Source organism: Eurypyga helias, unplaced genomic scaffold (genome assembly GCF_000690775.1).
Source record: "Eurypyga helias isolate BGI_N326 unplaced genomic scaffold, ASM69077v1 scaffold256, whole genome shotgun sequence".
In the NCBI taxonomy this organism is placed as follows: domain Eukaryota; kingdom Metazoa; phylum Chordata; class Aves; order Eurypygiformes; family Eurypygidae; genus Eurypyga; species Eurypyga helias.
Window position 1 is genome coordinate 17455 of NW_010257117.1, and position 23291 is coordinate 40745.

At 40.4% G+C, this 23291-nt stretch overlaps 1 protein-coding gene across 1 annotated transcript in view; it reads right to left on the minus strand.

Moving 5' to 3' along the window:
- Positions 1-23291, minus strand: part of MMS22L (MMS22-like, DNA repair protein) — a gene marked incomplete at its 5' end in the record, with an annotated part of 82685 nt that overhangs the window by 16092 nt on the left and 43302 nt on the right. The window contains one exon of the mRNA XM_010153887.1: positions 2097-2287. Coding sequence (XP_010152189.1) covers positions 2097-2287 — 191 coding nt within the window. The remainder of the gene's footprint in view (positions 1-2096; positions 2288-23291) is intronic.

Sequence of the window (23291 nt, forward strand, 5' to 3'; positions counted from 1 at the left end):
CACCTGTGCGATAAGAAAACATGCCTTAAAAACCTGCTTTTTTGTCCTTTTGGCCTCCATCCACCACTTCTTCCCTGTACAGGTAAGTATTACTGTGCTTTACAGGGTTGAGTTTTTTTTATTTGCTTTGTTGTCTTACACACTTCTTGCAGCAAAGAACTGTATCTGGAAAGAACTCACTCTGTAAAAGCCAGTACTTTTCTATTTTTAGAATAGACTTTCATCTATCAGAAGTTGCTGTGTAAATAAAGCACTACGGACAAGCTTATTCTTGAAAAAAGGATCTGCATACAACAGTTGTAATTCTAGAAATTAGGACAGTATTTTGCACAGAATTTTTGTTAATGAAGCATAACTTTTTGCTGTTTCTGTTAGTCTGTTGTGGAATCTATATCTAACACTACCAGCACAAAAAAATATAGCACATACTTTATGCTGCAAATGACAAATGCATTTAAACTCTGGAAGAAAATGTAATCTGAAATGCTGAGTAGTTATTATGTTAAAGGAAGTGAGAGGCATAAAGCAAGTCAGGAAAACTGACTTTGGAGGGCGATGAAATAAAGGGGCTCACTAGTTCCCAAATTCTGCAATTCAAGTTAAATATAAACCTAATGTTAATTAATTAAAATCATGATTTCTGAAACAGCAGGCATTGAGAAGGTGGCTTTGAATTAGACAGAAAAGGCTAGTTTTCAGAAACAACAATGAAGCTATTTTAATTCTGTAGGGACAGACTTATGTGCCTCAGAATAAAAAAGGTCTTACGGAGTCCCCCCTCTGCCTTAGGTGAGGAAGCAATCGTGCCAGCCTTCTTCCAGATTATCTCATTGCCTCTGCAGCATCAGCCATAACGTGGGTGGGGGAGAAACGGGAGACGGCAAGGATAAGGTGAGTCCCAGGCGGTTTGCCTGGCAGGGGGAGCAGGAGAGCTGTGACAGCCACTCTCTCCCTCTGGGCACAACCTCTAAGGCTCATACAGCCTGGGAAGGGTTTGCCCTCCTCTGTAGCACTGCCTAACACATCTCTATAAAGCAGGTCACAACTGCGCTCCCCTGCTTCTAGGCAGAGTTTGTGGGAGGTTGTTCTTCTTGCTATTTCACCATGTTAATATAAAATAAAAAGATAGGACGCCGTAGGAAATGAATGAAAGTTTTGACATTGACAACCTCTTCCTTTGATTCGTATTGCTGTTTCCCGTGCAGGCGTCGGCGGTGTGAGACTTACCACCGTTGCACACTGCCTCCTTCATTAGTGCTACCTGCTAACTGCTGCAGAGCTGCTTCAAATGAAGGGTCTTTCAACTTTTCTATTGCCAACTTGGTACTTCGGAGCTTGGAACTTCATCTAATTCACATCATGATGGGAAGAATTATTTTATATTTCACTTCTCTAAATTTTAGTTAAATGGATACAAGATTTCATTCTAACTAGACTACAATGCCAGCTACTGATGTTAAAGATCAAACTGGGATTTCTTTCTATTCACTGCCACGCTGACTCATTGCACATGGAGTTCACATACATATGGAATTCTGTACTTCTAGATTAAAACCCTTCAGTGTAAAGCAAGATAAATAATGAAGATTAAATTTGAAATAGTTTCGTGATCATGACCATGAAGATTCAGCAAAAAAAGAAGTCATGTAATTAACCTTTGAAAAATTGTTTTCAAATGTGAAATATTATTAAAAAACAATTTAGTTTGAGTTCTACCACTGTATATAGAATTTATATCTTTTTGTAGAGATTTGAAATAATTTTGTGGTGAACTACTCATTATGGGTAAAATTCATTCTCATTTACATTATATAACATTTGCAATGCTGATTATAATCTGTGACTAGTAGGGAAAAAGAAGCTAGGGTTGCATAGCTTCAAACCCCTTTGGAGTTCTCAATCTGATTGTCTTCTACCAAGTAATTCAACACTACAACATTTCGCCTTGTCAAAATACTTAGCATAGAATCTACTTTTTGTAGCACATTTAAGTTGCCACAAGGAGGTAGAAATATCCCAAAATGAAAGATCCCTGAAAGTCTGTGACCCAGAAAACAGCACCCAAACGCGGAGTCGCAGGGAGGGTCAAGGCGAACCTGCAGCTGTATCAGCAAGCTGTGGGGAAGGTGGCATCTGTGACATCCTCTGGCTCTTCAGATAGGGAAATAAATTTCTCCAGAGAGCACTGGCGACAGCAAGGTGGTGCTCTTTAGCCACTAATGGAAGCTGTGCCTCTGGGGCCGCCTTCCCTGGTTGAAGTCCCCGGCTTACGCGTTTGTGCACGCTCCTAGGGAAAAACAAAAACAATGTTTACCTTCGATAAATTAAAACCTCACCTCTTTTAAAAACGCATTTACAACTACTTTAAACTGTAGAGCCTGAGAACTGAAGGAGCATTTTGTGCAATTAAAACCTTTATGCAAAGACATTATGCATACCCGTTATTTGATGGATGAATGATGGCATATTAAGCACCATAAAGTTAATGTTAATTACTAATGTCAACCATTAATTATATGCTTTTTAGTATGTCAGATCAAAATGAGAAATAGGCAGCTTTAAAATGAATATCTGCATTTTGCAACTGCTAGCATGACAAGCAACTCTGCTTACAATCCAAGGCCAGATGCTTCCTTAAAATTTTTGTCAGTAGGGCTTTTAGGATGGGGTTGTGTACAGCAAATAATGGCAAATGATTTTGATCAATCGTAAAGCTTCCCTCTGAAACCTATTTCTCATCTGTAAAACCTCGCCAGGTACGAGTTTAGATAAGAGAAAAGATTCATTTTATCCGGATGCGCTGCAGACAATTAGGTTTGACAGCAATGCCCACAGCTTTGTTAGTACAGTAAGGACAAAAGTTACCACTACACATAACTCCCGTCTCTTCCTGAGACAATGTGGCATGAATTCAATAACGCACTCAATTTTCTTTGATTCTTCTAGTACCATTCCTAAAATCTAATTTGGAAGTTGTGACTTTCTAGAGGTTTAATAGAGATATGTCTGCAGGGAATCAATGTTCCTAGAGAAATGGAGGGGGGGGGGAGGCAGGAAGCATTAATAAATTTGTCTGGTAGAGCAGGATAGGAGGCATTACTGCACTGGGCTGATCAGCTAAATAACATGCTTATTAAAAACAATCTGCAGGAACGCACTATCATTCCTGTTCCTATTTATCTTCTGGTCAACTCAATTGAGATTGTGCATTAAAGCACAGGCAGTATTATTACATTTGCTTTATTAAATTCTATAAACAGCACTGTAAAGTCAGAATCAAGATATTTATAAGATAATGGCAAACAGCAGAGGCATCGAGGCTTGCCTTACCACTAACATTTGTAGGCCATAATATTTTTTTTTCCCTTAATTGCCAGTCTCACAATAGCATGCGTTTCACAAAACTCTCCCCCTAGGATCTTTATTCTGTGCTCACCCTAATTTGAAATAAACCAAAACAAAAATAGAAAAAAAAACCCAAAACAAACCAAACCCTCCAGCCCCTAGTTCCCTTCTGGGAACGTGGGAATATTATGAAAAGAATTACACAACTCACAGCACTCATTAGGACATCTGAAATGGAATAATTTTAAATAAAGAGTAGGCTGGCTGCAAGGCCTTCCCATACTAGGGTTGATATTAGAAGCGCATCTTATTATATCAAATTAGTATCCAAAAATTCTGCCTAACACATAATTTAAAATATAAAACATACTGGCTGTCAAAGGTAACGATACCTTATGCCTGCCTGCAGGCAGCCATTAGTTTCAATAGGACAGGCAGAAGAGAATTGAGTACCACATAGTTTTTGAATGGCTACATTAAACAGACATGGAAGGGTATGTCATATTAGGAGGAATCAAGTATTTCTTTGAGAGATTTTGCGGGTCCAAACACAGAAACAGAAGCCAGGAATTCCAAACCAAACATTTATTCCCTCTGTGGCTTCACATAAATCATAGAGCCTCTGTTAGCCTCAGTTTCCCAGCCATGATATTTGGATAGTGAGACAGCTTACCCTTTAAGGATGCTGTGAAAACAATCAATGCTTAGACACTGAGGATTATATTCAGTATGTCAGTTGGTATTCCTATTTACAAGGCATATTCTCCAAGTCAACATGAATGGAAATAGAAGTGAGATTAGCATAAAAAGCCAAGCAATACTTCTTTGGGCGTATCCCTTATTAAAAAAGGACAAAGAAGAGGGTGTAGAAATAGTGAGGTCTAGAGCACAAACAATGAAAAAGTAAAAAGCAGGGCTAAAGAAGCAAGTTACAAATATATTTTTGCCCATTATTAAAGAAAAGTAACAGTCAAAGCATAAAGGGCTTTTCTGGTTTATTTTGTTAAGAAAGGAAAGCACGATGCCTCACAGTGCAGAGGATAAAACTTCAGGGACCAAATTCTGCCCAACTTCCACCCAGACTACACTGTAAAACTGCACAAAGACCTTTTTCTCTCCTCTAAATCGCCTCTCCAAAGAAGGGTGCCTTGCATCTCCTTTAGCCATCTATGCAAAGTAGAGGGGTGTACAGACTTCCAAAGTAAGGTAATACATCTCTGTGTCAGAGGAAGGGCAACCCGTACAAATCAGTATTTATGTTTATTCATAGTAACCTACACAAATGCCTGCAATAAGGTAAATGCTTAGAATCCATGGGGCATCAATATGTGCTGCAGCAGAAGTAGCCAGGTACTTCTACCAAAAAGCCAATGTTTTTTAATTCCATCAAAATATGGATAAATACGATTTTACTTTTTATTCAGGCTTCCACATTTTTCTAACACTAGACAAGCATACCATCAAACATAACTCCATTCCTGAAACTCTATACATGTAGTTTTCCATTGTGTTAAGAGTTCTGGAACCACTGGTTGCCCTATCACAATGGCAATAATTTGGTGTGGTTTTTACTTGTTTCAAATTGAGGATTTCTTATTCCCATAAAAAAAGAGGTGTGCTTTTTCATTTTGCCATCAGATCAAATAAACCCTGGGTTTATAAAAGAAGGGAATGTTTGTGCTACCTGAATGAGGGAATGAGGGCTGTGCTACAGACACAGCAGTAGCATGTGGATTATTTTCTACATCCTACACCTGGGTAAGGAAGTGCAGCCATTTATCTGGATGCAGATAGTGTAGTCATGAACCATCCTTTTGCAAACATAAACCATGCCTTTGCAAGCCTGGATTACTGAAATGGAGTAAAACTTTAAGTCAAGCTAGAAAAGTAACACACAAAATGCAGAAACCTGCTTATGTAATGGAAACTCAGGTCACTACTAGTCCATAATCTGCTCTGGCTGCCTAGTGGCATCCACACCAAACCCAATGTCATTTAATTTAATCTACAAAGGTTCAGAACTCCCCAGCATGAGAGAACTCTCTCCACCTAGCAGAAGTGCCAGAGATAAATACTACCACCCTCAGGGGCTCCCAGACTCTTAATACAGACACTGGTTTCTTCACAGGCAGTACTCCCAGCTCCTCTGCTCCAGACCACGCCAGGCCAGCCACAGCATCCACAGAACTCATCTGACCACTACAGCCAACAATAAGCTTAGAAAAGTCTTTTTAAATGAAATGAATGACCTTTTGATGTTGAAACAAACAGATAATTAAAACACAATGCCTTCAGGACCAACACCCTTGGATAAATCTAGGGAGATTGGGTAGGGATATATGATAGATTCTAAAAATGATAAATGGCTTTGATGCTTAGAAATTATAAGATTATCAACACAGTTTCTCATTTGGATATTTTGGCAACAAATGCACTGTGCCTTGGTCTTATTTTAATGTTGCCATAGAGGTGGTAACAGCAACAGAAGTGACTGGGGGAAGCTGAGGTTTCTTCAGCTATTAGGTACCTATGAAGATTTCAGCATAAAGAACTGAGGAGATATGGGGATTAGCTGACACAGGGAACAATAAAGTGAGAGTTTTGATTTCAGTGAAGAAGAGAGAACTCTGCATTCTCTCAACAAATCGCAGACAAATCGCAGGTGAGGTCAGCTACTCGGAAATGTGCACAGCAACAAAATGAACATCTTAAGGTCACATCAAAGCCACATTAAAACAATGAAAAGCATATTTGTTTCTGATGAAAAGATTAGAAACAAGTTACAGAATAAAGATGGCATTAAAATAAAATCCAAAATCAAAGCACCAATGTGGACACTCCATTTCATATGAAAGCTGTTTCGGCTTCACTTCCCCTCTTACTTGCCAATACGAAGAAATTATATAGCAGTATTGTAGGGGAAAACATTGGGCTTTCCGACAGAAATCCATCCAGTCATATTTTCTGTGGCTATATAAATATCACTGCAGTGATAGATTCAAAATTTGTGCTACTGCTACAGGTGCAGAACTCCAAGATCTCTGCCGGACCACTCAGCTTCAGTGATCAAAGATTATTTTACCAAGCAGCATTTCATAATTTAGTTCAAAATTACTCATCCAATTTCACTTTCTTCAAATGCCATAAAACATCAATACTTCTTTTAATAGCTCTACTCATACAGAAAGCCAACTGTATCCTGGGCTGTATCAGGAGAAGTGTAGCCAGCAGGTCGAGGGAGGGGATTCTGCCCCTCTACTCTGCTCTGGTGAGACCCCACCTGGAGCGCTGCGTCCAGCTGTGGAACCCACAACCTAAGAAGGATATCGACTGGTGGGAGCTAGTCCAGAGGAGGCCACGAAGATGATCAGAGGGCTGGAGTACCTCTCCTGTGATGAAAGGCTGAGAGAATGGGTTTGTCCAGCCTGGAGAAGAGAAGGCTCCGGGGAGCCCTTATTGCACCTTCCAGTACCTGAAGGGGCTACAGGAAGCTGGGGGGGGGCTTTTTACAAGGGCCTGTAGTGACAGGACAAGGGGGAATGGGTTTAAATTGAAAGTGGGGGAGTTTAGATTAGATATCGGGAAGAAATTCTTCAGGGAGAGGGTGGTGAGGCACTGGAACAGGTTGCCTAGAGAAGCTGTGGATGCCCCATCCCTGGAAGTGTTCAAGGCCAGGCTGGATGAGGCTTTGAGCAACCTGGTCTAGTGGAAGGTGTCCCTGCCCATGGCAGGGGGGTTGGAACTAGATGATGTTCCAGGTCCCTTCCTGTTCTGTGATCCTACTGTTTCTTCCTTTTGTTCCACCAGAATTGTTCCTTCAGTTACCAGAACTGGAAGTGAGTTTTCAGAAGCTACACACATTTCCAGTAACAAGATCTAGTTACCACATTTTGCATTACATTCCCTTAATTGAAAAATGCCTATTAGCAAAATAAAAAAGGCCACAGATCCTTTCAATTTACCACACCGGTTGTTGCCTGAGCAGAAGCAGATCACATACTCTTCCTTATTGAAAATACAGTAGGTTTAACAGAGCCACTCCAATTCTTTCATTGATGGTAAAAATCTTCAAATCTCAGTGGAAGAGCCTAGTATGTTCCTATTGTTACTGGATCATTGACAGAACAGACTCAACAGTTAAGAAGCTTCTAATGTGACAATTTATATAAGCAGAATAATTAAAGTATATTAGAAATACAGACAATCTCTCCCAATCAAACCAATGAAGGGCAGCCCATGGGCATTCAAATCACATATTGTAATTTAGCTCAGGGTCACCTTCCCAAGTTAAATAATATCAACAAAAAATACCTTAAACTAAATGATCTGTACTCCTTAATAAACCTATACAGGCAATTATATAAAGCTCTTTGAAGACACAAATATTTTAAAAGCAGCTAACTACTTTAAACAGCTACTTTTTTCTTCCTTTTAGTGCATTGAAGACTAAAGCCAAGTTTCATTACTCAGACATTCCTTGGGATATTCACTAAAACATAGGAAAAAAAAAGTGGGGAAGATGTGACAGACCCTTTTAAATGTTACAATGCAAGTATAGCAGCAGCAGTATTTTCTCACATTACCAGAATGTGCATCAGCACAGATGATGCAAGTTTTCAGTAATTAAATAATTATACTATCAACAGCTAGAGAGTCTAGCTCTTATGATTTTTTAATATTCTCACAAGCAATTATATTTTTTTACTATTTTTGTTTGGGGTTTGTTTGTTTGTTTTATGTATCTTTTACAAGTCTATCAAATTCACAATTAGAAGCATTTGATTACATTTTGACATAAAATAAAAAGTAAATCAAAACCAGCACTCTCTAAAGCTTTCCAAGTTTAAGGTTATGTTAAAAAAACAAACAAAAAAATCCCAAAACATAGCCATTGCAACTGACCCCATAAAAAGCAGAAGTGGAAAACATACACTATTCAAATTTTAATTTGATGTTCCTAACGTATTTTTTTAAACAACAGATGCTGTAATACATAGCTTGGCAGCTATTTCATTAGAGAAATACGATTCAAGAAATGTGGCTCTTTGTGCTACCAAATTCCTCTGTATTGGTTTCAGACAATGTAGCACCATGTAGCACAGAAAAAAGTGAACTGAAAGTCTTGAATTTTAGGACAGTCATCCACAGCAATATGGTAACAATAATACGTTATGTTAGTATATGTAATCAGTGGAGTTACCTCTCATTTCTTGATCCATTTTCCCAATCAAGCAATCGCTAGGATTGGCAAAAGTGACCATGAGCTAATCTACTTCAAAGTTTTCACACCAAGCATTCAAAATAAGAGATGTTAGCTTGCCAAGCTGCAGCATCTCTGAACAGGGCAATCCCTTGAAACTTTAAATATATTCATGCATTCTTTGGGAGTTCATCTTCTGGATTTCAAGAGGAAAGTAGCACACAGGAGTGACAAAGAAGATTTAATGTCTAGGTGTAATTCACATGTAATCCTTTACTTTTTTCTACTGGAAGGCAAAAGTTGCACAAAGGCCAAAGCATTACTAGCTTGAAGATTCCCACCTTTTACTGGAGAGTAGTAAAAGTTCCCAGGATACCACCAACAGACTTGGCAGAAACGAGGATAAAAAAAAAAAAATCTATTTTAAAAATCAGAGTTGCAGGAAGAAACGTGGAAATCCTTCAACAGTAAAGAGGACTGACCACAACTGCTGAAAAGTTTAAATCAGAAAGAAAAGAAAACAAAACAAAAACACACCAACCAGAAATGAAGTGACCTCCAAGCACACAGCCAGCTCTCCCTCCTCTATTATACCTATGCAGTGACCTTTCCCCCATGCACTATATGGCAGAAGAGAGCCCTGGAAAGTGTTGTTATCAGCCTGTCCTGTCTTTCTGACTCTCCCAGAAAACTGTGGATGCAGTGAGACTTGCAATGATCGACGCCAGAGATACCACAATCGTGAGATGGAAGTGAAAGCTGTCATATCAACACTTGGAAGACTCTTCCACTGGTTGCTTGAAGAAATATATGGAGAAATGGGCCAGCAGTCTACCTGAAACACTTATTAAATTATAAGAAACAGTATTTGGAAAGTAGCTAGCATAAAATAAAATCATGATCAAAGAAATAGGAAATCAAGCTTGAAATAATTCCTTACTGGCTGGATTCTCTTTACTTTAAAGAGAGGCAAAGTCAGCGTCACTAAAATGGTGAGCCTACAGTGGACAATGTTGAAGATGGGGGCAGTAAGTTCCAGTGATATTCTATGCATTTAACTTTGCATTTCAGAGGAAAGCTGTTCATTAAGTCTGCATTCATCACACAAATACAAAATGTCAACACATCTTACACTGCTCCTTCAATCTACTGATACATAGTAAAACTCTTCATTTTTAAACATAGAACACTAAGAAATGTTTTTCTTAATTACTCTGAAATGTTATTATAGATTTCGTTTTAGAATGAAAATATTTTCCTAAAGCAGTCACTATTTTGTAAGCAATCAATCATCTAACAATCTCTTAGTTAACCACAAATTCATTCATCAATAAATTGTTTTACCCATTTTTGAATGGTTTGCTTGATGAATATTCTTTGCATATGCCCAGATGAAGAAATGTGGAAGGCAACACCTGCAGGACTGCACTAATAATAACAACACTGAAAAAAAATGATCTGAGCATCAGAGAGCTCATCTCCTCATATCAAAGATTCTCATCTGCCCTGGGATGGAAAGTGTTAATGCTGTGAATAAAAGGTTTTCAGCTGCAGCTGAATCATGTGAAGATTATCAGTATAGCAGCAATGTACAAAGGGGCTTCAGCAAGGTTACCAAGTTTAATATAATCCTCTCTATAGCTAAGCGCAGTAATAGAGAACCCTGTGTTCACTGTGACAGCATGTTGTGTGTGCTCAGTAATACTTCTAATATATACAGGGAGAACAAGAAATCCCCATCATCTTCACTATACTCAAAGACAATGTAAAGATATTAACAAGAACAGACACAAAACCCTAAAACACAAAGGTACAGAAAAGCCAAACATTCAGAGCTGCAGCATATTAGTTAGCACTTTCTCTTTAACCCTTCTCAAAGGGTTTAACTACATCACCAAAAAGACAAGTTGTTATGACCATAATTTAAATGCAAGCAACAAAGCTCTAGCCTGCTTTGGCCAGGTCTGCTGGGAGGGAAGATTACATCCGCTTCAGCCACCCCAGCAAATTTGTGCCAGAGAGCTGCTGTCTTTTCCTAAACACATTGAACTAAGGTAAGGTTGCAAGAGCAGCCAAGACAACACAACCAGTGTTAATTCATTGCACCTAGTTCACATTTCAGCTTGTGGAACAGTCTTGGGACAAACAGACAGCTAATTTAAGCCCAATTGCAATTTTCTTTCAGTACCTTCACTGGTATTCAGCCAAGTTAGCTTCTCCCCTGTACTACACAGGCATATGCTAAGACTGCAATTTTCTTCATGTCTTTAATGAAAAATATAAACGCACACACACACACAAAGTGACCCTCAGCTGTCTGAAAATCCCAAGCCCCAGGAGAGTCATTTACTCGCTCCAGCAGCAGGGCTGAGCCCTTCAGAGACCTCAGCCAAGCACCCTACGCTCGATTCTGCACTCATCAAGGCACTGGGAGTCATCTCGTTGCTTTGAACAGGTCGGCCAGTGCTCAGGTCTTTCAAGAAACAACACAGAAGAAGCAAATAGATAAAAAGACATTTAGTTTTCATAAGTAGCCTTTCAGCATGGGTCAGATTCAGAATTTTTTATAATCCTCTGAAGGAACAAATTGAGAAAAAGAAAGGGAAAAAAATGGACAGGTTGCATTTGAAATTTATATGATCCTAAGCTCTTGTTTTCACCTCTTTTCATTCATGTACATACAAAAAGCCCATCTAAACCAAATTTAATATTTCTAAATCATTGCCATTCACAGAACTTTAAATGGCTCCATATCAATTCTTACGTCAAATTTTGAATAGCAGTCTTTACAGAGTGACATTACAATTGGGTTTGATCAAAATAAGATAAAATTCCCTGATAAATTCCCATAGCACATGCAAAACTTCAGAACAGTAAATGTGTCTCAGCCTCTACAGCACTGTTTTGCAAGGATCCTCCCATATCTGCTTCTGAGCTCTGAGCTACATAACCTGCCCCATAAAAGCTAGGTCTTCCCCAGCGTAGGGTTCAAAGTATGTTCATCACACGAGTGCAACATGTTCTTGACCGGAGGCAGACGTGCAGCCAGGAGGGCAGGGCCTGCACACACATGGCCTCACATGATGAGTTTGAAAGGAAAACCACAAAATCCAGTGTTGATTGTAAAGAGTGGCTGGGAGCTCTTTGGTCAGCCCTGACTGTAAGACACTTCACCCTCCAGTTTTGAGAGTTTTGTTCATTTGTTTGTTTTAAACAGGGATCATCTTCTGTGTAAAATATTTGTTAGAAAACTACTGAGAATTGTAATTATGATCTTTGTGGTCACATCATTTTATAATGATGTGACCTTCCACATCATTATAAAAAGAATCATACATGAATATGATTTGTAGTGACGCAGTGGGTGGACCTGGCTCTTCCCCTGCTCCAGTGTGGGGTCCCTCACACAGGAGACAGTCTTACACAAAATTCTCCAACGTGAGTCCTTCCCACAGGCTGCAGTTCTTCATCAACTGCTCCAGCCTGGGTACCTCCCACGGGGTACAGTCCTCCAGGAGCAGGCTGCTCCAGACTGAGTCCTCTGTGGGGTCACAAGCCCTGCCAGCAAATCTGCTCCAGCCTGGGCTCCTCTCTCCGTGCAGCTACAGGTCCTGCCAGGAGCCTGCTACAGCGTGGGCTTCCCACAGGGTCACAGTCTCCCTCAGGCACCCCCCTGCTCCAGCGTGGGGCTCTCCCTGGGCTGCAGGTGGGTCTCTGTTCCCCCATGACCCTCCATGGCAGCAGGGCACAGCCAGCCTCACCATGGGCTGCACCACGGGCTGCCAGGGAATCTCTGCTCTTGCACCTGGAGTACCTACTCCCACTCCTTCTCCACTGACCTGGGTGTCTGCAGAGTTCTTTATCTTGTATCTCATTCACTTTCTCCAGCTGCTAGTTCTTTTCTCCGTTTTTTTGTTTGTTTGTCTGCTTACTTGTTTGTTTCCTCTTCTTAAATATGTTATCTGAGGGATGCTACCACCACCACCAGTGGGCTCAGCTTTGGCCAGCAGTGGGGCCAACTTGGAGTAGTCTGGCATTGGCTCTACTCCCCCACTACCAAAACCTTGCCACGCAAGCCCAATACATGTGAGAATCAGAATGCCAGTTTATCTGAGAAATTGAAAAGATGTAAATGCTGAAGTTAAAAAAACGATTGCTTCTGATTTTGGTCATGTTACTAATACCCATTTGTAATCTGCTGTTTGTCTATGTATCTTTCAAGTAACTCTTTTGTTAGAGCAATATCTTGTATCTAATAAACCTTCCTTCATCACAATCTCAGTCCATTGCTTCCTACCACTATAGACCTCTGCAAAGGGTCTGATTCTGTCTTACCTATAACCCCCCACTAGACTGTTGTACAAAACAATGAAATGCCTTCCCCCCGCCACCTCCCATCCAACCCACCTTCTCCTAAATGTGAACAAACCCAGTTTTCTCTGCCTCCCTTCACACAGCACATGCTCCAGACCCCTAATCATACTGGTGATCCTCTACTGGACTTAAATCAGTATCTCAATGTTTTTCTTGTACTGGGAACGCAATATGCTGCTTACTTATACAACATAATTTACTTGAAACACATTCTTGTAGAGCACCAGGAGAGCAATGAAGTGTACTTGTCTATAGCTGAACAATGACCCAGACTCTGATACAACAGATTTTCTGAATTTTTTGCAGGCTAAGCTTTTTTTTTCCAATTCCTTACTGTCTTTTGTTCACAAAAAAATTCCACGAGAAATTATAACTAAGCAGTGTGACTGGAATGCCAATCAACTAGCTCTGAAAGGACAGTACTAAAACCTGTTTTTAAAGTACAATCATTTCCAAAATCCTGCCTTTAGCTCTTTCGTGGACTCTGAGATCAGGATAACACCAGCTGACAGAAAATTATAATGATGGGACAGATTCATATCTGCTGTTAGCTATTGTTTACACTTTTAAAAAAGTAATTTTTCGCACAGTAAATATATCTAAAAAAACCCTTAAAATTTAACAGTTTGACCTTAAACAGACAATTTCTTACAATTCAGAGCCTGGTAGTTCAATGGACTTCCAGTGCAGACAGACTCCCCACACTAGGGAACAGACACCCACATACTGTACCAAAATGGATCTCTGTTTAAGCTCACAGTGTTTCATTCAGACAGATCAAAAGCATACAGATCACTTTGGAAAGCTTACAATTTCAAAGACGTGATGGTAATTTGATGGCCATGTAAAGAGCATTAAAATTCTTCTTAGCCAGAGTATGAGAACAAAAAAAACCCCAAAGTTTGGCAAATTGCTTGAAACAAATTCACTGATGTCAACTTCCCCGTGTCTCTCAAATGTTTTCCTTTATCTACCACAGCTTTAGATATGCAGTTTCTCTGATTGAGCATGTTCTCACCCAGACTCAAGTACCAAGAAGACAGAGAGAAACTGGTAAAATAGACATTTTGACTGCAGAGATTCATATGGTGAGTTGGTGCCATCTCAGTTGAAATTTCCTGATCTGATCAGGAAATGTGAAACAGACTCTGAGGGTTTCGGGGTTGGAACTAGATGATTTCTAATGTCCTTTCCAAAGCAAACCATTCTATAATTACACAAAGTCCTGAGGTCAGGTAAAGGAACAGTATCAAAATCTAAACCCCAAATACTGAAAACAAACAAACTAGAAGTACTGGGTTGCGAGCAGCCCAGAGGAGAAGGACTTGGGGGTACTGGTAGATGAGAAGCTGGACATGAGCCGACAGTGTGCGCTGGCAGCCCAGAAAGCCAACCGTATCCTGGGCTGTATCAGGAGAAGTGTGGCCAGCAGGTCGAGGGAGGTGATTCTCCTGCTCTACTCTGCTCTCCTGAGACCCCCCCTGGAGTGCTGTGTCCAGCTCTGGGACCCCCAACATAAGAAAGATATTGACGTGTTGGAGTGAGTCTAGAGGAGCCCACAGAGATGCTCAGAGGGCTGGAGCAGCTCTGCTATGGGGACAGGCTGAGAGAGTTGGGCTTGTTCAGCCGGGAGAAGAGAAGGCTCCGGGGAGACCTTTTTTCACCTTCCAGTACCTGGAGGGGGCCTGGAAGGAAGCTGGGGGGGACTTTTTACAAGGGTCTGTAGTGACAGGACAAGGGGTAATGGGTTTAAGTTGAAAGTGGGGAGGTTTAGATACAAGAAATAAATTCTTCCCAGAGAGGATGGGGAAGCACTGGAACAGGTTGCCCAGAGAAGCTGTGGATGCCCCATCCCTGGAAGTGTTCAAGGCCAGGCTGGATGAGGCTTTGAGCAACCTGGTCTAGTGGAAGGTGTCCCTGCCCATGGCAGGGGGGTTGGAACTGGATGGTCTTTAAGGTCCCTTCCAACCCAAACCATTCTGTGATTCTACTACTACTCACACAGTTATACCTTCAGATATTCTGAATATAATTTCCAGTGACACACCTGTCTTACCATTACATGTGTCACACTGTTATTATCATGCCATTCTTACTTTCCCCATAGGAACTTTTCTGCATTTCTCTTAATTTAAACCAAGACTGTAACAGAGAGAGGAACTGCAGTTCAAATAAAGTTATTCTATTTTACAATGAAACGCTCTTGCTCCATCTCCTCTAGCTGCCTTTGCAGAAAATCAAACAACTATATGCATATGGATACTCTCTAGCAACCTGCTGGGAGTCATATACTGTAAGTGGTTTAGGAAAATATTTCTCTCCAAGAGAGAAAACAGATTTTGGAAGGCAGGCAAACTTGTACCCAAGATAATGAAGTAACTTGTTTCCAAATTCAAAACCAAAGTATTTTACTTCCTTCCCGAAAAATCATTTTTGTTCTTTATGGAGTATCTATTGTGTTAAAGGATGCTGTTTATGTAATACATACATCTTTTTAGTGAAGGAGATTACTTTGGGTACAAAACATCCCCTACTAACATTGTTCCCGATATGTGGTAATGCGGACAGTAGAGCTAATTTTCTATCATCCAGGAAGAACGGTAGGCTTGCTAAACTTTTATCATCATCCCCTCTGAAACACAGTAAAAATCACTGTTAGAACTGATAGTTTATTAGATCAAAGCTACCATCAACACTGTCAATTCTGCCTTGTTGTGTTAACAGGAAAATGTTTTACGAGTTCTACCACTGGGCATCCATTTCACCTCCAGCACCAGCTATGCTGTAAAACCGTGCACATAATTTATTTGGTGACCTGCGTGTGTGGGAAGCATTAACCAGGCAAAACTTCGCAGAGTCTGACAAAATGCTTTGATTTGCACGGTTCAGATGATTGAACAAAGAGACTTTAAGCAATCACCAACAATAGCTTTTATCTCCAAACGTGCTAAAAGTGTAATACTACATGAGAGCAACCTATTGCTTTAAGACCAGATTTGATAAAATACAAGTGATTGGATAAATGGTACATTTTAAACTTGTACACATCTTGTCCATTAGACATGTTCTCATTTACCTTAAACATCATTTTCATCATTTCCTCACACAACACTCACAATGCCTCCATGGAATCCATGGTAACCTCTATGCTTACATATAGCAATTTTGAAATGAAATACACATTCATTACAATTAGGCGAAGTAAATGGAAAACAGCCATTCATAATTCCTCAAGTTACTGCTGTCTTACCTTTCACATACTATTTAACAGTCTTCAAAACAGTTCCTAATTTAAGTCTGCCACACACAGTCGATGACCGATAGGCCTGTCACCAAATTCTCTTCCCTGCATCATGACAGAACTGATGTAAACTGTAATTACTCCCAATAATACACATGGTATACAAATGCAGGTATCTAATAAATTCCTGTAGAATTCCAACAATGCAGATTCAATAAACTTACTGTGTTCCTTTTCAGTGCAAAGGTATTGCTACTACTCTGCAAGGCTTCCTAGAGTTTAATCTGTTCTTTCTCTATACTATAAAAAACATTTGATTTATAATAATCTGACACATGCTGCAATGTCTTCAAAAAAAGACTCACCTCAGACAGGAAACATGCTCAATAAAATATTATGATGTCTAATATTCTATTGTATTTCATATGAAAACAGAAAGGGATGTTGTTTAAGAACTTGCAGCACAGAATTTTTTTAAATATTCTGCTTCTGTAGGCCTGCTTGGTATGTTTTTGAATTCTGAAGACATATTTGCCTAGGGGTTTGTTTTTTTTTTTAATTGAGAAAACAGCTGATGTTTTTACATAAAAAACTCCAGTGAAAAACCAGCATGAGCAGTGGGACACCTACCAGCTCCTACTACTATGCCTACGTTCTGCATGTCATGCCCTTCTTATACAGCATCACCTACCGCACATAGGTGACTGTTAATACTGTCAGAAATACGTGTTTAACATTTTCTGTGCAGGTGCTGAAAGAATTCAGAGACCTTACAAGACACACAGAGTTAAATGTTTAAGCTGTTTTTCCTATTTTGCTCTTCAAAACCTTAAACTAGAAAATCCCTCGAGTGAAAAGTCAGAGAAAGGTTGCCATCCCTTCTAGGGTTAAAAGATGCTTTTGTAAGATTTTAGGTCAGATTAACCTTTTGCTCACAATAGGGCTGGTTATTGGTTTTATTTTTTACTGTCTTTAACACAGGTAAAAAATCAATATGAAGCGAGACAAAGGGCTCTGGAGGCCCTGGCTACACCAGCTTTTGGTTTGGCTCATGCACAATCCTACAACATGCTGAGGCTGGGAAGGATTAGCCTGCTTGTGTTGAGTAAACCGATGATACTCAATAAACAGTTTCTGTTGTAAACCCCTTAGGACGTGCAAAGCCACACTAGTTGGCATTAGACCAGATAAGCTGCCGAACCAGCTGTAATCTCATTTAGACCTGAGCTGATCCTCCTGTCCTTTCATTCCACAGGATCAAAGCAAACCACTGAGGAGGCAGCTGTATTATAGCAGCAGTGCTTGCTGGATGCGGCAAACATTTCATAAATTCCTCTCCTTGAAGCAAGCCTGCACATAATCTACCCAGAGCCAGTTCAATCAATGGATTTCTGAATTCATTAGTCTTATTATTACAGGATAACTGTTTTCTGCACATAGTGCGGTAGTCGTAGCAAGCCAACTTTGCAAAACAGCTCTTATTGCTGACCATTTCTTTCTGGTAATGTGCCTTTGCATTTTTGCTGTGCCACATGAAAATGATTTAAATCACTTCAATGCAGTATTTTTTTTAAAGACTGAAAATAAAACCGATTCACGAATATTCAAGTAGGAAGCACTGAAATATACTAAATTCTGCCAAGCATAATTACTGGCTACCTGCTCGCGTGCTTCCATGCATCAGTGATAATGACCAATGTTTCCTGAGCTCAATGACAGCAAGTGATAATAGCGAAAGCAGAGATTATATCATTGTAACAGCATAAATACAGACTAAAATTACAGATGTGAAAGGAGTCATTCTAAGAAAAAGATTTCTATTTACCTTTTACTCTTCATGTACTCTGGAATTAAAAAGAAGAAATATTTTCATTGTTAAAGAAATGAATAGCACAAGTTAAAATGACCAGAAAACCCCCACTCGAAACCAGAAAATCTCAAAAGCAACAGGTCTTTTTAAACTAAGTGAAAATCAAATCCAAGACACTGGATCAAATAAGACTTGAGGGTGCAACATTCGATTTCTCTACACCATTTGGAGTTTGCACTCTGCAATTATAGCTAAAAAGTTTTACAGTGTAACCTTACGAGCTTTAGAAGAACAGAAAGTGTAATTCGGAAAATGTGGCGAACGCCCCATTTCTCACCAATGAAGTCTGCAATACAACCCATATTCACGGATAAAGAAAGTGGAGTTAGATTTGTAACTTACATTGGAATAGGAAAATACTATTAAAAACAATTTGTAGTCCTTTAGATTTGCTAATTTTATTAATTGTTAATGTAAAGACCTAAGTTTCCTGGTGCAGTTGCACTGTCAAAAAACCACAAATCGCGTAAGAAGAATTATGCGGTACAGCAGTGATTTTTGGGTCACATACAAGTAACGTTAGTGATTCTTGGATCACTCCTTGAAGAACGAACAGCAGCTACAGAACTAAGTTTGGCCAGAAAAATAGGGGAGGCCAGGTAACTGTTAGAATTAAGGTAAAAATAGCAGTGTTGGTGCCTTACTGTTCTTTGCAGCCAGTATAAAAACACAGTGCATTCACGCACACAAACCAAAGAGACAGAGGATTGCTCAGAGAGAGCTGCTCTGAGTTTACAGAGAGAAGGGAAAGATCTGTATCATCCCTGCACACACATCCCAAGCTACACTACACAGATATATCGGACACTTGTATCTGGCTGTTAATGTTTTCAGTAAGAGTACAAAAAAAAAGCCCTGGCCCCATCACAAAAGCTTCAATGAAGTATGACGAAATCAGATGTTTAACACATGCAAATGATCTTTAACAGATTACAGAGATGTTTACTGTGAAACTTTTTTTAAGCACTACAGCACAGATGTGCTAGAGCATGTCACAGACAGCTGGCAAAGATGAACAAAAAGTATTTGCACCTATCGTCTACAGATGTGTAAAAACCCCACCATACATCTCTTCCTCAATCACTTAGAAACCATCTGATGTGTTAGTTAATGATTCCCCTCTCTCCACTTCATTCTTCAGACATAAAGGGGTCCCATTTAACATAATCACTTAATAACAGCAAAGTGATGGGTATCAGAACCCTAATTCTTCTAATATTTGCAAAATCCAGCTCTTTGTAATAATAATAACACCATGATAGCAAACTGTAAAACTGTGTAATTATACTTTAATTGTATTGTGAGGCATGCATTAATCACAAAGTTTAAGTACCAAGGATGGAATTATAATAATTCTGTAAAACAAATTTAAGCTAGCTAAGTAGGTCAGAACCACTAGCATGCAACAGGAGACCTCTGGGAATTTATCAGTTAATGGCTATTTATGTGCAAATGAGTGCCCTCCAACCCTCCCAAATCCTGTGTAGCTGAAGGGTATTTCTGTTAACCAGGAGCATGCTTAACTGCTGAGGCATAAATTAAACCATTTATTGGAATGATTTTAATTCTTCTCACCCCACCCGCGCCCCCCCCCAGTCTTACTACTCCCTCCACCCTTACTAGCAGTACAATTTACAGTATTAATTTACATGGAGCGGAGATAGGATTGCTGTTTTCAGAAATTACTGTTTCAAGAAAGGCAAGGAGGGGGGAAAGAAGAAAAAAAGAGCAAGAGAAAAACTTTCAGTAAGAGAAAGTAGCAATGCTATACTTAATCTTCAAACCTTCCAGCAGGCAGGCTGTTATTTGAAATTCCAGAGGTTCAGTATCACAGCAGCACAGTGGAAACCCCTTATAATGAACTCTAATGAAATGAAATTCTGCTTTATGTCCTCATGTTCTAAACTTGGAGAAGACAATGAAGCTCAGGGGGGTCTGCATCAACTGTACTTTCTGCTGTAATGCTCAGACACATCAAAGGTTTTCTTTCGAGAAAGAAAGCAACAAAAATTTCTTGGCTGCAGGAAAAAACACCTTCAATTTTGGAGTTTGACTGGGAAAAACCTAGTCATTTTTGATGCCTTCAGAAAATAGATACCTTTACAAAATACTTGGAATCAAGGGGTATTGAATTTTTGCTGTGATGTAAAATGGGGATGATTTACAGACAATATAAATGATTTCTCAACACTTATAATCATAGCAGTAATTCAGCAAGGTAATGCAAGCATAACATGAAGATTCACTTTCAAGCTTGTATTTTCACGTTTGGGGTTTCTTTTTCCTAAGCAACATGCATGCATTTCCTTGTAAAGCCCGGAGTCCCAAAATAACACAACAGTAAAAGTTTGATTATCCTAACATCAATTAACTAACCATAGCTCCCTGTTACCCTAAACAGGGTCACGTCTCCCCAGTGTTTAATAATTACGTTGTGAAATCCCTTGATTGCCTCAATAGATTCACTCTCCCTATGACATCTGGATAATCACGACTGTGCTACAGTTAATTATCATTTAAGAGATTATTACAGTGCCTTACTCTCTGCTCTGATGTCATCGTTGCACCTAACACGAAACTCCATGTAAACGTAACACATCGAACACGTACACACATAGCATTCCCCCCCCACATCAAGCCGTTGTAGAATACCCTTGAATATGTGTGGTGTGGATCTGAGGGACTCCCTGGGAACAAATCTTCAGGAGCTTTAAGATATTTTAGGCAGACACCTGGGATACTTACTGAAGTATTTTCAAATGCACATCACCAATAGCTAATCAATATATTCCTGTCCAGGAAAACAAAGAATGCCAATGAAAATACTTGCTTTTACTCTCGTGGTTGACTTTCTGTATGGAAAACAAGACTGCAAAAAGCAGTAAAGGAAAACCTCATTGTCCTGGCAAGCACATACATACTTGCTTGTTCCTCTCTTCCCCGGCCCCCCACAAAAGACGACACGAGCCCCGGCTGCGGCAAACGCTCCTGCTGCGTGCATGATGGCTGCTGTGGCTGGCTGTGTAGCCCCTTTGGGGACTACAGAAGGTTTCTGTTTCTTCACATGGACTTGCAAGCACAAGCATTAAACCAGAGACTTCACACCCCTCTGATAACAGCCACACATTAATAAATGAACAGAGCCATTTGACAAAAAAAAAAAAAAAGTTCCATCATGTATTTTCAGGCAGAATTAGCCCAGCTGCATTATCAACACCCGCAACAAGCCCAGGGTTACCTCTCCGTTCCCTACAGCCAGGGGCTGCAGCCTTGATTGTATTTGTACCTTCCAGCTATTGGCAGGGTCTCAGCATTGCCCTAAGGCTTTAATTAACCCTGATTAGAGATAAACAGGGTTGGTTGTGGTTGTGAAAAAGAGGAGAGAATAGACAGTACATTCAGCTTACCAGAGAACTAAGTAAACCACAAACTGTTTTCACCTTTCGCTACTTGCTCCTCCCAGCAACAGGGAAGGGAAGGGACCCCCACAAGAACATGAGATGATGCAGAGTATGCTCTACTCTTTCCATTTTGTTTTTAGGGAGGATAGGGTGGCCTACTATTTCATACTGCGCACATTTTCACTGTCTCTGGTTTGGTACCACTGGAGAGAACGCTGGGGCATTTAGGCACTGGTAATTAAAACACAAGAGTGCACATGTACATGACCTGTATCACCCGGCTTTCTTTAGAAAATGTCTAAAAAGGCATTTTCGAAAGAAGTTTTCTAGACAGATTTCAAGACTTGAACACAAAACCACCAAAACCCAGCACCCTCTTCAGCAGGGCCGCTGTGTCCACAGTAGGAGCATCGCTCACGCTCGCACCCCAGAAATTCCAAGAACCAGTAGGATACAGTAGCACTAAACAGTTTCAACATATTTATCCTTAGTACAAAGGGGAAGTTAAAAAGAGTGCAGATACCACAAACTAAAATGAATGACACAATTCCAAAGTTAAATTTTACAGCAGATTACAATTTAGGGGATGTTTTTTTTTACCTTCGGCTTTCAGTGATGTTTTGTTCCAGAAGGAACAGCACAAACTAGTGTTCAGGAAGCACCTTTACTAACCTACCACCAGCTGCATCGAACGCTCCTTAATATCACATCACAGAAACACAAGTGAAGGGCTGGGTAGCAACATGAGAGTCATTTAGGGAGTTCATCCCAGCACTCTGGTAAATTTACAAAAACTACCCCACGGGCAAATGTTTGTCTAATGCATTGTCCAAAACATAGAAAAATTAAATTCAATTCCACAACTCTCTCTTGCAGCCTGCTGGAGTGTTGACATTGCAGCCTACTCTTTAATAACCATACTAAACTGCTTCTGCCCCAAATTGAGCCAATTTTTTCTTCACTGGCATGGAGAACAAGGCAAGTTGGGTCTTGTTCACCTGGGTCGGGGCAATCCCAAGCACAAGTACACGCTGGGTGTAGAATAGATAGAAAGCAGCCCTGAGGAGAAGGACTTGGGGGTACTGGTGGATGAAAAGCTGAACATGAGCCGACAGTGTGCGCTGGCAGCCCAGAAAGCCAACCGTATCCTGGGCTGTATCCAGAGAAGTGTGGCCAGCAGGTCGAGGGAGGGGATTCTGCCCCTCTACTCTGCTCTCCTGAGACCCCCCCTGGAGTGCTGTGTCCAGCTCTGGGACCCCCAACATAAGAAAGATATTGACGTGTTGGAGTGAGTCCAGAGGAGCCCACAGAGATGCTCAGAGGGCTGGAGCACCTCTGCTATGGGGACAGGCTGAGAGAGTTGGGCTTGTTTCAAATAATTACTTTCTTGCCGCCATTATGTTCTTGCAAATTCACGTAAATAAACATCCGTGAAAACAGAGGTCAAAGCTTAAGTACCACACCCAGCCCCTCCACCCCCTTTTCCAGAGAGAAGGGAATCCACTTAACTACCATTCATAAGCTGGTTTCCCTCCCCACACGAGGCAGGAACTGCTGGTGCAGGGACGAAATAATCCATGCTGAGCAGGCGGCAGAGCCTACAAACAGGGCAGGAGGGACAGGTGGGGTAACAGCTGTGGCCACCACCTGGCTTCACCCGACCCTGCGTGGGGATACAGCCCTTTTGGGTCTCACCCCACGGTACACACTACCTCCCTGTACTCCGGCAGTATAGCTGCCATGCTAAGCATTATGTGGGTTGGATTAGCATTTCTCTTTCCCGATTTCAGCACTTGGGCCTTCACTGCATTCCCCCTTCATGATAAAATTTTTTCAACATACCAAAGTCATTTAACATGC